Raw genomic sequence first — 15,369 nt, forward strand, 5'->3', positions numbered from 1 at the left:
CACGCACGCACGCACGCACGTGTACTTGCACACGCACGTGTACGTGCACACGCACACATGCACGCACGTGTACGCACGCACGCACGCACGTGTACTTGCACACGCACGTGTACGTGCACACGCACACATGCACGCACGTGTACGCACGCACGCACGCTCGTATACGTGCACACGCACGCACGCACGCATGCACGCACGTTTACATACACACGCACGCACGCATGAATGCACGTCTTATTCACTGGCGATTTAATCGCCTAGTGTGTCCACTCGACTCGTGCGATAGAATCGGGTGATTTAGTCGCCCGATTTAGTCGTCCGATTTAATCACCTAGTGTGTCCGGCCCTTTAGTATCAAGAGCTCATAATAGAGAGATCTCTATTATGAGCTCATGTTAGTATTCAGCTTCACAGACATGATTTAGGACTCTCAGAAAGTTGTCATGATAGTGTAATTCACATTTTTAATTTTTTCACACATTAATTAATTACAATTCACACATTAATCTTTTATCTCAGTAACTCTTATAAACCTGGTACATTTTAGATAATGCCCAAGATATATAGTTGATGTGAAATGTCATGGTTATGATTAGAAATAGTATATTTACTGATGTGCAATACCTATAGCGGTGAACTATAACGGAAGATAGACTTCTTACCTATAGATAAGTTGGATAGAGATGGTAGCGATAGATCTAACTGATGTTGTTATTCTAACTGATATCCGGGTTTTCGGTGTTGCAGTCTAATGAAGGAGAAGAGTCATGGAGTGCCCAGCTGGTGTGACCAGCTGTTGAGGGATATGTATGTGAGTGGCAAGCTGCTCATTGTGAAACGCACTGACAACATGCAGCCTGGCGTTGCTGAGGAGAGCCTAACACGCAAACGACAGACACGCAGAGCCAGCATTGCTCCAACCAGCTTAAAGGTGAGAGCCCACATAACAGTAGCGAACGTACCCTTAACAGTATCCTCCGAGGAGTACACTGCATTGATAGTAACGTGAAAGCAGAGTTTACTCGCAAAGTTTTCGTTTTAAAGCACTTAGTGTAAACCGTTAGCATGCAGTGCCAGAAAGTAGTCATTGAATGCCAGGTTTATTTCTAGATTATTGTAGACATGAATTTATTCATATATTTTTTATTCATAGCCTAGGTAATAATTAAAGTCCTTAACATGTGAATGTATTTTTATATCACAAACTACTCTGTTTTAGCTAGGGGTCACCCCTGTTGAAGAAAACAGTGTGGAGGTGCGCAAGGCAGAAGACTATGTGTGTGTCATAGCGCCCGGGGTGGCTCTGGAGCAGATTCAGATGCCTGACTCCATGAAAGGTACATGTATGACAATACATGCACAGTGGTCTACGAGGGGTTTTAACATATATAAGGCCGACAGGTTTGAGTTTTGAGCCGACCGGTTTGAAAATTACCGACAGGTTTGGATTTCAGGCCGACAGGTTTGGATTTCAGGCCGACAGGTTTGAAATATCAAAGCAAGAAACAACACAAACAAAGCAAAATGCAACTGAACTGCACTGTCGAACGGGACGACGTACGCGTAGTCACATCGCGCGCTTGTAGCATACACTATTACAGTCTATTACACTCTTTTACTCTGTGCATGGGCTCCCACTTGTCGGACAGTCGAGGCATACAGTGCGTCTTCTGAGCTGCTTGCTCTGATTCATGCGCACGTGCCTGTGTGTGCGTGCGTGCCTGCGCACATGCCTGCATGCGTGTGTGCGTGCGTGCCTGCGCACATGCCTGCATGCGTGTGTGCGTGCGTGCCTGTGTGTGTGTGCGTGAGTGCCTACGGGCGTGCCTACAGAGACCCGTATGATTATAGAACTGTAATCCATTGAAAATCGTAATGAAATTCTCGCCGGCACACTCGTGTGAGTGTCATTCCTGATTGTAGCTTTTTCCTCAATTTCAGGAAAGAGTTTTGCTGTCATTCTCTCATATTCCAGCGGTGCCCACCCCCTACATTTCAGTAGTGATTAGCACCACACGACTGAAACAATCGTGCCCCCCCCCCGTACTTCAATTAATGCCGCCCCAGCCAGCAGGCATGTATGCAGCGTCGATGTGCACAGCCACAGACGCGTTCCTCGCGGGTCTCTTTTTTCGGCGACCTTTGAAAATATAATGTGAGAATGTCGTGCGATAGAAGGATGTTAGGAATATTACACAATTAGAAATTTTTTAAGTTTAATCGGGCAACTAGCCAAACTAATAACTTGTCTGACATAGACTTTCACTTGTCGTAAAAAAGGTTAAAATACTAGGTTGGCTGTTTGGGCCGGCTGACCGTACCTCTAACAAAGCCCTAGAGTCGACTGCTTGATCAGCAAGAAATGTCACCTATGTTTAACTGGTAACATCCCAGTTGGCCTACTCCCATTTCGCCTACACCAATTTTGCCTACGTCCCATTTCGCCTACTCCCATTTCGTCTACTCTCAGAATCGGCAATATTCCCATTTCGCCTACTCCCATTATGCAGTGGTGGATCCAGAAGTGAATTCTAGGGGTGGGGGCGAATCGTGCGAGCTCAAGGGCCCCCCTGGCTACGCGCCTGGTCGAAACAGCCTGGCCATGGTTGTTCAAAAGTGGATAGCGCTATCCACTGGATAAATCACTATCCAGTGAATACGACTGAATTATCCACTTTTGAACAACTGGTTCATTAAGTGTCTTAATCCAGATGAGACGGGATACTAGAGAAGCGTTGCCGAAAGGAGGTGTTTATCCGAAGTGCTGCGCGATCTTCCGCGCAGTTCCGCGGCAAGGCGCACGCGACCGCGGAAAATTCCTACGACAGTATGCAGCGCTGGCAGCTATGGATCCGTGCGCCGAATGCATAGGCCGCGCACGAATCCATAGCTGCCAGCGAACAGTCCGCAATTTTAGTGGGGGACACAGAGGGCAGACATTTGGAACGGAAACAGTGTTCCACTTGTTAAAAAACTTTGTAACCGGTCATGTGTTCGTATACCGACCCTGTGTCACTGGCGAAGTCACAGAAAGACTGTAGAAAATTCTGACATTCGTCGACGCTATGCCCCAGTAATGAAAGGCTGTCAGAATCAGGAAACACCTACTGCCGGCTCTGTTTCGTCACCTCATTGTCGCCCAACGCCTTGTGAACTTTCTGCACGTTGCAATGGCGAGGTCGCTACAAAGAGTTGCCCAAAGCAGTGCGCCGCCTGCCGCCGCCTATAGCCCATTAGACTGGCACTCCCCGCCCCACCCTCTCGGCCTTAGCTTAGTCACTCGAGGCAATCGAGGTTGGCGAGCGAGTCCTAGTCTATATAGCCTTTGGCACCTCGGCACCTTCTCGAAATGAAGAGTGAGGCCATATATATTAAACATTAAGACTTTCTACCAAAGATTACTTAATGATGGTATTTAATTCGCATCTACTAAACTCACTGCAAACCGCTTCCAAGGCCCGCTGTGTCTAGTATCTAGGGTTATTCTAACTCCCTAGCACAAAGAGCGTTCTCTGGCAGCTACGTTAGTAGTACGTACTACTCATTACTCAGTAGACTAGTACATAAACTACTACTTACTATTACCATGTTAGCTACCGCCCGCTCCTGGTAAACTCATACATCATCTATACTTAGTAGTGCTGGTACTGTTAGGACTCACTACTCACTAGTCACTACTAATTCAGCTAGTAATCTATGTAAACACCTGTACTTCTAGTCCAATTAGAAATTGATTCTTAGCTGTGGAAGTGTACAAAGTCTAATGTTTAAAATAGCGGCCCTGGGCGAAGCAACACCCGAACCGGAAAACTCGTTAGCCAATGCGTTTATCCTATACCAGCTCTCGTTGCCCCCTTAAGATAATCGTATCCTCTAATCCAGCCAGTCACCCAACGCGATTAGCCGCTTATATATTGTTACAATTGCTGAACTAAAAAACTACCGTTATTTATCACAAGAAATGCGCGCCTAGTAGCGAACAACAAATTGGGAGCTTTTCTAGCCCGTCTCTACCTAACTGGGTAGTGCGATCCCTCGTGCAATGCGCAGAACTGCCGATGAGAGCGAAAAGCCGCTTTAACCTAACCCTAGAAGGCACGGCGTATACTGGCGTTGGGAAAAGGCAGCGAAATTGCTAAAATGCGCCGCTACGCGGCGTTTGAGCGCTTCGCGCGGATATCCGGCTGCAGATCGTCCAGTAATCCATGTTTTTCAAAGATCCAAATAGCATTTCTTTTCGCCAGTTTATAAACCACATTGCTGTAGGTTTTACTTTCGTTGCGGTATCTTTGCTGTAAATTTGGTAAGAAGAAGTTTTTCTCATCCATTTTTAATTAACAACTCGCAGCTCGGCCTTCTATCATGGCGGTCACATAACCAAGCATTGTACGTATATTATACATGCTACCCACACTATCAATATAGTTTCACCTTATTGTATATTTATTTGCATTTTTCGCACATTGCTTTATAACATTTTACTGGTTACATTCACACTAGTATACAAATTGAACAATGGAAAATGACTCATCACTCATGACTCTTGACTCAACCGAAATTATTTTGAAATATAGGTCATAAATTTTGTGCAAAAATGCTCCAAAATAATTAAGGCTCAGATTGCACCAGCGAGCATCTAAAACCCCTGAGCTTCCACGGCCCTAGGGCGGGCCCTGCATGGACCCCGGTCGCAAGTGACTTCGCGCTTTGCGCACATAATTTCAAATAACATCAAAAGTACTCCTCTAAAGTTCCCAGTTTTACATGTTTGAAATTTAGGTTGTGGACCATCCTGATACATGTCTCTTACTGTCTACCTACTGCTCTACTACGTCTTATCAGAAGATGGCCTAGTTGATCCTGTCACCATTAGGGTATTCTGTGGGTATTCAGGAGGACTAGAAATGTGCTTGTTTTCACATGTTCTGTACATCCAATTTTACCTGTGATTATTTATGTTTTCTATGTTCTTCTAGGTTGGCAGTGCTTCTCAGTTCTTCTGTACTTCTCATGTTTATTTATATTATCCGCACTTATCATTTAATTTTATCAATATTATTATTATTAGCTCGGCTGACGAAGTCGGATGCAGCTTGTATAATCGCATGAATGTCCGTCCGTGCGTCCGGCCGTCAGTCCGTGTGTCAATTAACAGTTACGGCACAAATCTTTACCGCTCGACGTACGGTCTTGATATTCGGGACGTCGGGGGGGATCGCGAAAAGGAATCGGGATGGCGAATTTGGGGGTCAAGGGTCAAAGGTGAAGATGTGTCAATGGAGGGGGAATATTTCCCCCTTAACTTAAGGTATAAGAGGAAATACGGAATTGCGGCACAAATCTCAACGGCTCGACCTACGCTCTTAATATTCGATGTATATAGTGTGATGGGGAGGAAACCCATCACCAGCGCGAAATTGGAGGTCACAGGTGAAAGGGCAATGGCGGAAAGGTCAGATATCAGACATTTTCTGAGGACATGGTCTAACGGACCGAGTGAAAAACTTTTTTGTTTCAGTGCTGACCTACCATTTTTATCACTTTATTGAAAGGACCATGAAATGTATTTTCTACTGACGTGCGAAGAGTAAGTGTCTGATGACCTTTTGCCCTTCAAAGGGTAGTTTAACCTTTTGACTGTCAACAAATAACTGAACTGCTTTTGCTAGTAGAGCCCCCGTCCAACCTGCCCTCCTCCTCCCCCTCCCCCTCGCCCTCCCCTCCCCTCCCCGCTCCCCTCCCCACCACCCTGTTATCAGAAGAATACCCGGCTACAGGTACACGTCAGTTGAGTGCCCGCGACGCTGTCGCCTCTGCTGCCACTTGTTAGTTTATCCACCTTTGTTGTATATAGGCATGCTACTAGCCAGCAAAAATGGCACTCGATTGAAAGCCATTCGACCGAGGCCTGCGGAGGTGGAAATGAGTGCGGTCCGTGCATTGGCATGTCGTTCACCACGCCGATACATACTTGAGCGCATCATAGCCTCGATGCGAAAGCCCGCCCGGCAAGATAGTGCTGCCCTCCAGCGTCTCATGGAGAGAAACAAGACACTGGAGTGTGCGAATATTGCTCTAGCACCCAAGGATAATGCAGCTAGCTATGTTACTGGACAAGGAGCTGCTCTGGTCATTTGTGGCACAACAGACAAAGCCAACGGCCTCGCTGATGCGGTTCATCAGCGTGAATGGTTGCAGCGCGCAATAATTTTCCGGCGTATCGCCATCGCAATTCGCGCGATGTATTTTCAGCCATTGGCTACGCAATTTCTTTATTGATCCGCGAGTTGTGCAGGATGCAGCCCATGCGAGATTGAGTAAACGGAAAACATACATGTGTTACAAGTTTACTTTTATTCTCGGGCTGCTTTATCCCGTGCAATGCAAAAATGCCACGGTATACAGCCGGATTCATTATTGACTTGGTTAAACACCGAAGGCCCAACTCGTTGACTTGAAACGAATCCTGCATCCCCCCCCCCCGACATCAAGTCAATATGCGCCCCCAAGCACGGTGGAGTACACAGGCTACGCTGTGCTGGCGCTGCCACGCTCTCGGCCGGGCCCTGCTTTCCTTCGGCGACCTTGATAATATAAGAGTGAAGGATGTCCGGTTGGTCGAGGAGCTCGCCGATAGCCGGTACCTTCAGCAATCCCTGAAACTGTATTTCATCAAGTGTTTGGAATGATAACGCTAACGGAACCAACATTTAATTAAAGTTTAAGAAATTACTGTTTATACTCGCCAACATGGCGCGAGTCAGGCTTTAGCTTTCAACTCGCGCCGGCCCGAATATTAATTTTCACTCGACATGCGACGGTGGCCGCGGGCGCGGATGTGGCCAAGCGTCGCACGCTGTTTTAAACGCTGCCCGGGCAGCCATTACAGGAATCGCGTAGTGTGGCTACGGCTTAAGCTAGCTGTGCCTGTCACAGGCAGACACGCCAAGCATGCACTGCGGTGTAAATTTGCACTGTGATTGTCTGAAAAAAAATGGTATACAAATTTATCCAATTGCTATGCAAAATTTATTTTGTATAGCACATTTGCTATGCAAATTTTTGGCTGGAAATTGTTCCCTGGGTTGTACAAATGTATTCTAATCGATGAAGAATGATGACGATATGTCACTGTTGTTCCTGCTGCTCGCCTTATCCCATCAATTTGAAAACACTCCCTGTCCGATCATGTCACAGTCATTCGATGACGCCCGAAAATCGATTTGGTGTCATTTATTGATGGCTTTTTTTGCAACGACCCATAGCAAGTTCCACTGAGAATACATACCGTAATGTTATCTCGATGACAAGTACTGAATGACAACAAGAATGCCATATATAATGTAATATAGTCGTGTGTAAGTCTAGGGAGTGTATGAGCTGAGTCTATGTCGCTGTCTTCAGGTTCAAGACAGCACTGATGCATGAGACGGCCTATGAGGTACTGCTGGAGAACCAGCGCATCGAGCTTCACGTCACCTGCGCTCGCTTTCTCGAGAACCAGACCTACAGGTGCCTGCCATGCGGCGGCAGCGACTTTGTACCAGCCACCCACCTGCAGAGCACCACCACTGGCAAGTCCCTGCGCCCAAAGAGCGGAAGACCGATAGGGACTCACCGAGTTAGTGGTCGTGCCGCCGGCGGCAACAGCCACATGCCGAATGGCCCGAGGCCCAAGAAGCAGCAAAATGTCACGTTTGCTACCGAGAGAGAAGTGATCGCGGCCAGTGGAGAGGTCTTGACATCACCAGAAGGTATATGGATGTTATGCCTTTGATGCTGGTGAAGATATAATGCTTATTAATGCCTGGATGTAATCGTCCCTCGCGAAGCACTTGGGCATTTTTGCAGGCAATGGCGCCTGACTTCAAGTATTGATAGAATTTTACTAGGTATACTATAGACATTCGTTCTGTTCATCGAAGAGGCTGCAAAGTCACCTGGTCTTTTAAGAACCAACCACACTGTGGTAGGCATACTTGCTCGAAAATCGCAAGAACTCTGGTTGTTCAACGAAGGTCATAGTCCAAATGTTGGAGGTTGAATATCGGCTTATATTTAAAGAATGGACGTCCTGCTACTAGTGATGTCACGATCATTGGTTGAACAGTGGCTCGAACCAAGCGCTTGGTTATCAAAATCCATAATCGATTTCATCGAAAAATAAAATAAAAATAAAATGAAAATTTCGAAAAAGTGATGAGAATCAGAGATATCATCGCTACTATACAAGTTATCCTGTATAACACACATGTATTATACACACAGTAGTAAACAGTGCAAAACAAACAGTAAACAGGGCTAAACAAGCACATACATGCACACACGTACATGCACACGACGTTACGCACACGCAGGCATTCAACACCCCGTGTAACCGATTGTAACCGATCATCGGTTACTTGGGTCCAACCGATGATCGATTACGAAATTACAACCGATTGACAACACTACCTGCTACTGTATATAACTGGTTTAATGTGTTGCAGTTCAGCAAGACAGCGATTCCAGTGCAGTTCCCACTTTTTCCTGGCTGCTGAAGTTGTTCAGAAACCCAAATCCTGGTGCGAAGCCATTTGGGTCTGACGAGAACCTCGCTGAGAATGATGACAACGAAGAAGAGGATGTGGATGAGCAAAACACTGATGCAGTCAGAGGCCTGAGGAGGAGGTCGTCTTTTGGAGGAGCACTAGGGTGAGGAGTATTTCTTAGTTTAGGAGCTTATGTCAGGTGAACGTTTGATCTGAGTATAGGTGTCAAGTAGGCAACTTAGCTGCAAGAGATGTACTCGATGTGTGAGGCAGTTATCATTTAGAACGATGGTTTAATTAAAATAAATTTAAACAAAGGCAGTAAAGTCTTTGTAAGGTGACAGCTAGGTTCCAGCTGTGACAATTCTCTTACAGTAAGGAAAATCCTTACGTGAATTCAATTATCTTACAGTGAGAGGGGTGGAGGAGCATCTCAACATAGTGGTTACTAAATAAATAAATACATTTTTAAACTATCAAACTGATAATAATGGCTTAGCTTATAAAATCTGTGCATTATTTGAGTGTGTAAGTGTACAGTTTTCTAAATTACGTGAAAATTTGGCATATTGCTATATTTTACTGAAACATAATATGATTGCATTTTTCTCCCCAAATTAATTTTACGACCACCTAATAAAACATATCTCACATATCTCAGCACGCGTGCGATATACAGTTCTTACATTGTGATGCTCGTGTGCATCCCACTCGCGTGGTTTAAGCAAATTACGAATGTCGTAAACATTAAGCGGCATCATGTCAGTGCAGTCTATAATGTAATCTTACCTGCTCGATGCAGAGAGGATTCTGCCTTCGAGACAGAGGATGTTGACTTAAGAAACTGCCAGTGCAACGAGGTTTTGGCATATGTCTACCCACAGTTGGTGAGGCACTGGCGGGCGGCCGGTCGCAGCGGTAAAACTGTGCACGCTCTGACTGAGGCTGGAGCTGCCGGCATCGCCACCGGTGCCTGTGCGCAGGTACTCATCACTATCAGTTAATGCCGCTCACATCTGTACCCAGCAAGGTGGATGTGTGCATCGGCAACATGCATACATGCAGAGATTTCACTGTGAAGGATCAATGGGAACAGACACAATAGGTCGATGTGTTAAATAATTCAACATAACTGTCATAATTTTACGTATTAATTAGTGAGGTTAGTACAGGGATTTATGAAATTATTTGCTTTATTAAATGTACTATGTTGTTGTTTGCTATATGTTTACTATAGTTACACTTCACGTGCTAAATCTTAGTAGCCTAGCTGATTGAACGTAGTCTGTTACTTGGCGTTCTGTCGCGTCTGTGTAGAACTTTAATTGTTGAATTTTACTAGCTGTATTCTTGTTAAAAATACAATATTTGGCCAATTACTATTTGCATTAATGTAATGATGCATGTTTTCATAAAAGCTTAACATGGTAGAAAGCTAACTGCATGCAGCTACACTGATTCAGCAAATATAAGATGCTAGCAGATGGGATTTTTTTTATTGCCTGGACATCTCTGTAAGAGTTATATTGATCTGGCACTTGTGGGGTTTATACCTCTGGCTATGTTTATGGAATAGAGCTGAAATATGCCTGGTGCGAACTGGTGCATGTTGCTATACAGTGTTATTATGAGACATGCAGTGATGCCTATATGATTTCCAATGTTCCCAAAACACGTTTTTGCATGTCTTTCTTCATAATAACAGACAAAGGGCTTATCCACTGACTGCTCGTCTTATATTAAATTGAAACGAGTTTAGTAGGTGCAAAATAAACGGGGTTATTCACCCAATTTAATGTTCTGTTACAATACACACATATTTAGATACATGGTGACATAAATAGACAGGTATGGTCACACAGCAATGCAGAAAACTAGTGTGAAACACAATTTCACACTGCGGTGTTATTTCTGCATTGCCAGGCGCTTTCCCATCTCTATGAAGCAGATCAGCTCATTAAGGACAATGTTGCCCAGAAGAATGCTGAGGAGGAGGCAAAATGGACCGCGCTCGAGGAGGGTAAGGAGATAGTGGAGGAGAATCTACTGTTGAAGAAGCCTCTTGATGACATAGCCATCACAGTTCTGAGCGAAGGCAGAGTGCAGAGTCTTATTGGACAGGTACAGCCTACATGACCTGGTGACCTGTGACGTCACACAACCCCTTGGCTAACTACGAACTCGCTTATTGCCAGCTTAAGTTGTTGACACTTTACTACTTTAGAAGTTAGATCTAGTAATACATTACACCCCTGCCAATACATAATAAAGTGTGTGTAGATTCTGAACAAATTCTACTACTCCATTTCAATTTATCTGTTTTATACAATTTCTCGCAAAATATGTCCATCTCCCTAAACGTACGTGGTCCACATGTTATTTTCCCAAAGGCTTTGCTGGACAGTGGGAGGCACGACGAGGCAGAGGGGCACTTCCTAGCATCGTTGAAGGCACTGGGCTGTCCCCAGCCAACGAGTATGGCCAGCACTCTGGCAAAGATTGTTAGTGAGCTGATTAGGCAGTACCTGCATCGGGAATACCTGGGGAAGTTCTTTTCCACCTGCAGGTGAGTGAGTGGCTCAAAATGTTACCTCGTTTATTTAGCATCATGTGTCAAAGATATTATGAGGAGACGTCGTGGAACTGTAATGTGCTAGCTGCTTACTATTACGTTTATATCCAATACATCTGCCTTACATTATGATCTATCCCAGTGCATGGTTTTAAATTTAGTTAGTGCAGCCCTCCTGGGACTATCTAGGAGCCACTAAGAGACAAGTGGTACGTGTATACAGTGTCCGTGTAGGGACCATTATGTATGAGTTTATGGAGCCATAGGGTCAGTGGCATAAAACAAATTTGGAGACCACTGATCTAGCTTTTATGTGGAAGTTGCCTACCCCACTACTCGTGAGCTTCACTAAAGAAGGTGGGAACTTTCTAATCTAGATTTTAAGAATTCAGCTAGAACATTAACGGTTGGTCCTTTTTTGTTTAGCCACCTCCATGAAACACTGATGCTTTAATAACGTGTGCTGTGAATGAAAGACATCAATGAATTATAAATATAATGAATCATTTTGCTCCATTATACACACATCCCCATTCTCACCACACGCCAGTACCTACAACTATGACTACCTGGTCGAACACACCCGCTGCCTGTCGAACCTGTGGCAGGTGTACGAACAGCAGAACAGGAAGCAGAGATGCTACTTAGCAGCACTGCAGGCTGTCAACATCGCTGAAGAGGTCGGCAAGGATTTTCACCAGGTGAAGCCTAGCTCACGGTGTCGCAGCATTCGACTTCCGTGCTTATACGTATTTACGTACTATGTGTAGAATCTGAATGTGTTAGATGTATGTGAGGTCATATATTAGATGTATAATACGTGTTACCATAATGATTTTGTATGTAGATACCAGTTCGCCTGCCGCAACTTGGCGATTGGGCAACTTGTAAATTGGACTTGTATTTAAAGAAAATGTAGTTTCTTTCGCATCTTTGATATCATGTACGTTGGCTTCTCTAGAATTTATTTGGTAGTTTCGTGTCTTCTTCTTTAGAACTTATTTAAGCTTTTTTTACCCTGGAACCATTTTGATGGTTTTCCTTTTGTGTGATAGTATCTATTATTTTGTGTCCTCATTCTGCCGCTAACGATTTATTCAATTTTGTCAAAACGTTTGTGTGCAGTATCATGGCTGCAATGTGTTTTTAAAAGTCGTTAATCATTGCCTGCACTGTAATGATTATTGCCTGACTTCTACTCGCAGTTGATAATTGCCTACACTTTAATGATGGTGACATGCAGCAGCAGGTGTGAGCATGAGAAAGTGGAGTTATACGAAGGATTGGCTATGAAGAGGTAAAATCTCCCACATTTATTATTGCTACTGAATGCGATATTGATTGCAAATGTCTATTTATGACGCACACTGATACACTGATACACAGTTAACTTCAGATTTCAGATTCTTTATTTAGCACATAACTTTGTTAAACAACAATACAGCTAGTGTATGATAGTTATAACGTGAGATTACAAATAAAAAAGAATAGTGAACTTACTAACAAATGAGTGCTGTGAGGGTCAAAGTAGCACTAGGCTTTCGAGTCGACCCCCACGTAAACTCATCTAAAAGTTGTCAAGTTGTGTCTTTATAATGTATAAGACAAGTGGAAAACTATATTTAAAATTAGAAAATTAATAGGCCAATTTACCTGTAAGCTATTTAGAAAGGATTAGGATTAATTTTGGGAAATATCACATTTCTGTTATAAATTATTATGTAAGCATCCAAGTAGCTTCTAGTATCACCTTTAATTACATATATTATTTCAATCATTTTAGCATGATCACTTAGTGTGATTCCAGTTGGATTCAAAATGACTCGGGTTAAAAATTCATGGATGATAACTTAAGTGAACTTTGTTATAAAATGTTCACAATTTATAGTTATTATAATCATGGCTGTAACAATATATTATATATTGTTATGGGTGAGCTGTGGCAATATAGGCTCGAAGTATAAGGTTGTGGGATGCGTTATGATTACATAATGAGGACATCATTAATAATAATGGATGCTATTGTAGGTGTTATGTGCTACAAGACACACTGGAGGCAGACGACATGGCAACAGTTGCCCATATGTTCAGTGAGAGTTTAGAAGCTAGCCTTATGACTGGCAGGATTGATCAAGCAATCAAGTCTGGTACATATGGCTTTCTTTTCCTTCTTATTTTTATCATAATTATGATAACACACAAAGGTGTCTAAATTAGTTCTTCTTACTGGAAATCCCAATAAAAGAAAAGCATTATGTATGAAGTCGTACATAAACCAACTTTAGAGTTAGCTATAGGTTGTGCCAATTAAGTGATAGGTGGAGTAGTATATTACTTCGTAGAGTGTGCACATCATTTGTTCTACCGCTCCTTGATGGTTTCCTTGTGTAGGAATGAAGGCTAATAAGATAACAGATAGGCTACGAGATAGCATGATGAAGCTAAGGGCTCAGCCTACACTTGCACGTTCTCTTATTCTTGCTGGAAGGTATGTTTTATGGACTATATGTTAAAAAATTATCTTAAAAATCTTTGCTTAATTGCGCGTAAAGTAAGCAGGGCAGTACACAGCACAGAGTAGTGTACATGAGCACAGTAGAGGACCTGTCATTACCCAGATTGTTTTTTTGACTGAACGTCATTATTTGTAGCCAGGGTTTTAATTGGGCAGTATAGAGATGTGCCATGACATAAAATTTGAAAGAGATAGGTAGGTAAAAAAAATTCTCACTGTATCTTGTCTATTTTCACGGGTACTCATGTCAGCCGCCTGCATGTTGTCTGCTAAACAGGTACTCAACCTGCGTAGACATCCTTCACGGACTGCTGTATGCTGCTGGCAATGCAGGGGACACCACTGGCCAAATTTGGTACTATGCTGGTTGCTTTGATATCGCCCTAGAAGCAGGTAAATGTTTACTATGGTTAGGCATCCAACTGCGTTTTTGTTTATTGTTCGCTGTATCTCAAGGCAGAAAGAACCTATTTGTAAGAATTACGCTGTCTACTATAGTGATATGCCAATGGTAGCTTTTCTAATAACAATATGTCCCACAGCTAGGCTAAACCTTAAATCTCATTCATTTCGTTACTCTCACTAATTTATCAGACTAAAAGTTATTGGTAGCTTGATTTCTGTTAAGTGAATGATGCTAAAGATAAATATGAGAATCAAAACTGCCTGTCATCACTGTTTCTTGGCCAAGTGAAACTGTATGCTTTTGCATGACACTTTGATATAGTCAGCTATTACATTTGCAAGAGTATGCCTGCTAGATGTGACTACTATGTGCTTGCTTGCATTTATGTAAATTAAATGTGAATCAATTGAGAGATATTTTTGAAACGAGATTTCAAGGGAAGGTTTCATCAATCAGATTTCTGTATATACTATTTCTCAGGGTTTCAGGTTGAAACGTTTGATGACTGCAAGGAGTTTGTGTGCTCGTCTGTGATTGCCGATATTACCTTCTCACCTTCTCCTATACCAAAGTTCATCCTAATGGCATGCATGGCTCTCTGGTGAGCACATCACAAGGCATACCTCTCGACTTGAGAAAAGAGTGGTATTTGTATCCACCTTTTGAGGGGAGGCACATTCGTATACGCCTCAGAGAATTGTTGTTTGCATGTAAATCAGAGGATGGGGTGTACACATAAGAAGGGAAGAGTGTTAAGATACACCTTAGAAGGAAAGGGTGTTGATATACACCTCCAAAGGAAGGGGTGTTCATATACATCTCAGAAAGGGGGTGTTTATATACACCTCAGAAAGGGGGGTGCTTATATGCACCTCAGAAAGGGGGTGGGTTCAAATACACCAGAAAATGGGTGTATATATGCATCTCAGAAGGGAGAGGTGTGCTCATATACACCTCAGAAAGGGAAGTGTGTTCATATACACCTCAGAAAGGGAGGTGTGTTCATATACACCTCAGAAGGGAGGTGTGTTCATATACACCTCAGAAAGGGGGTGTTTATATGCACATCAGAAAGGAGGGTGGGTTCAAATACACCAGCAAAGGGGTGTATATATGCATCTCAGAAGGGAGAGGTGTGCTCATATTATATACACCTCAGAAAGGGAGGGGTGTTCAGATACACCTCATGAGGGAGGGTGTTCAGATACACCTCAGGAGGGAGGGGTGGTCCGATGCACCTCAGGAGGGAGGGGTGTTCAGATACACCTCAGGGGGAAGGGGTGTTCAGATACACCTCATGAGGGAGGGGTGTTCAGATACACCTCAGGAGGGAGGGGTGGTCAGA

At 43.6% G+C, this 15,369-nt stretch overlaps 1 protein-coding gene across 1 annotated transcript in view; it reads left to right on the forward strand.

The window, feature by feature from the left end:
* The window catches only part of LOC106813654 (adenylate cyclase type 10-like), a 54,182-nt gene that overhangs the window by 21,342 nt on the left and 17,471 nt on the right, over positions 1-15,369 (forward strand). Inside the window, exons 19-32 of the mRNA XM_014817852.1 lie at positions 748-931; positions 1,220-1,337; positions 5,855-6,184; positions 7,386-7,754; positions 8,490-8,694; positions 9,334-9,514; positions 10,455-10,652; positions 10,922-11,097; positions 11,654-11,804; positions 12,309-12,400; positions 13,132-13,250; positions 13,495-13,591; positions 13,896-14,011; positions 14,505-14,625. Of these exons, the coding sequence (XP_014673338.1) occupies positions 748-931; positions 1,220-1,337; positions 5,855-6,184; positions 7,386-7,754; positions 8,490-8,694; positions 9,334-9,514; positions 10,455-10,652; positions 10,922-11,097; positions 11,654-11,804; positions 12,309-12,400; positions 13,132-13,250; positions 13,495-13,591; positions 13,896-14,011; positions 14,505-14,625 (2,457 nt within the window). The remainder of the gene's footprint in view (positions 1-747; positions 932-1,219; positions 1,338-5,854; positions 6,185-7,385; positions 7,755-8,489; positions 8,695-9,333; positions 9,515-10,454; positions 10,653-10,921; positions 11,098-11,653; positions 11,805-12,308; positions 12,401-13,131; positions 13,251-13,494; positions 13,592-13,895; positions 14,012-14,504; positions 14,626-15,369) is intronic.

The sequence above is a fragment of the Priapulus caudatus genome, unplaced genomic scaffold, assembly GCF_000485595.1.
Source record: "Priapulus caudatus unplaced genomic scaffold, Priapulus_caudatus-5.0.1 Scaffold24, whole genome shotgun sequence".
In the NCBI taxonomy this organism is placed as follows: domain Eukaryota; kingdom Metazoa; phylum Priapulida; class Priapulimorpha; order Priapulimorphida; family Priapulidae; genus Priapulus; species Priapulus caudatus.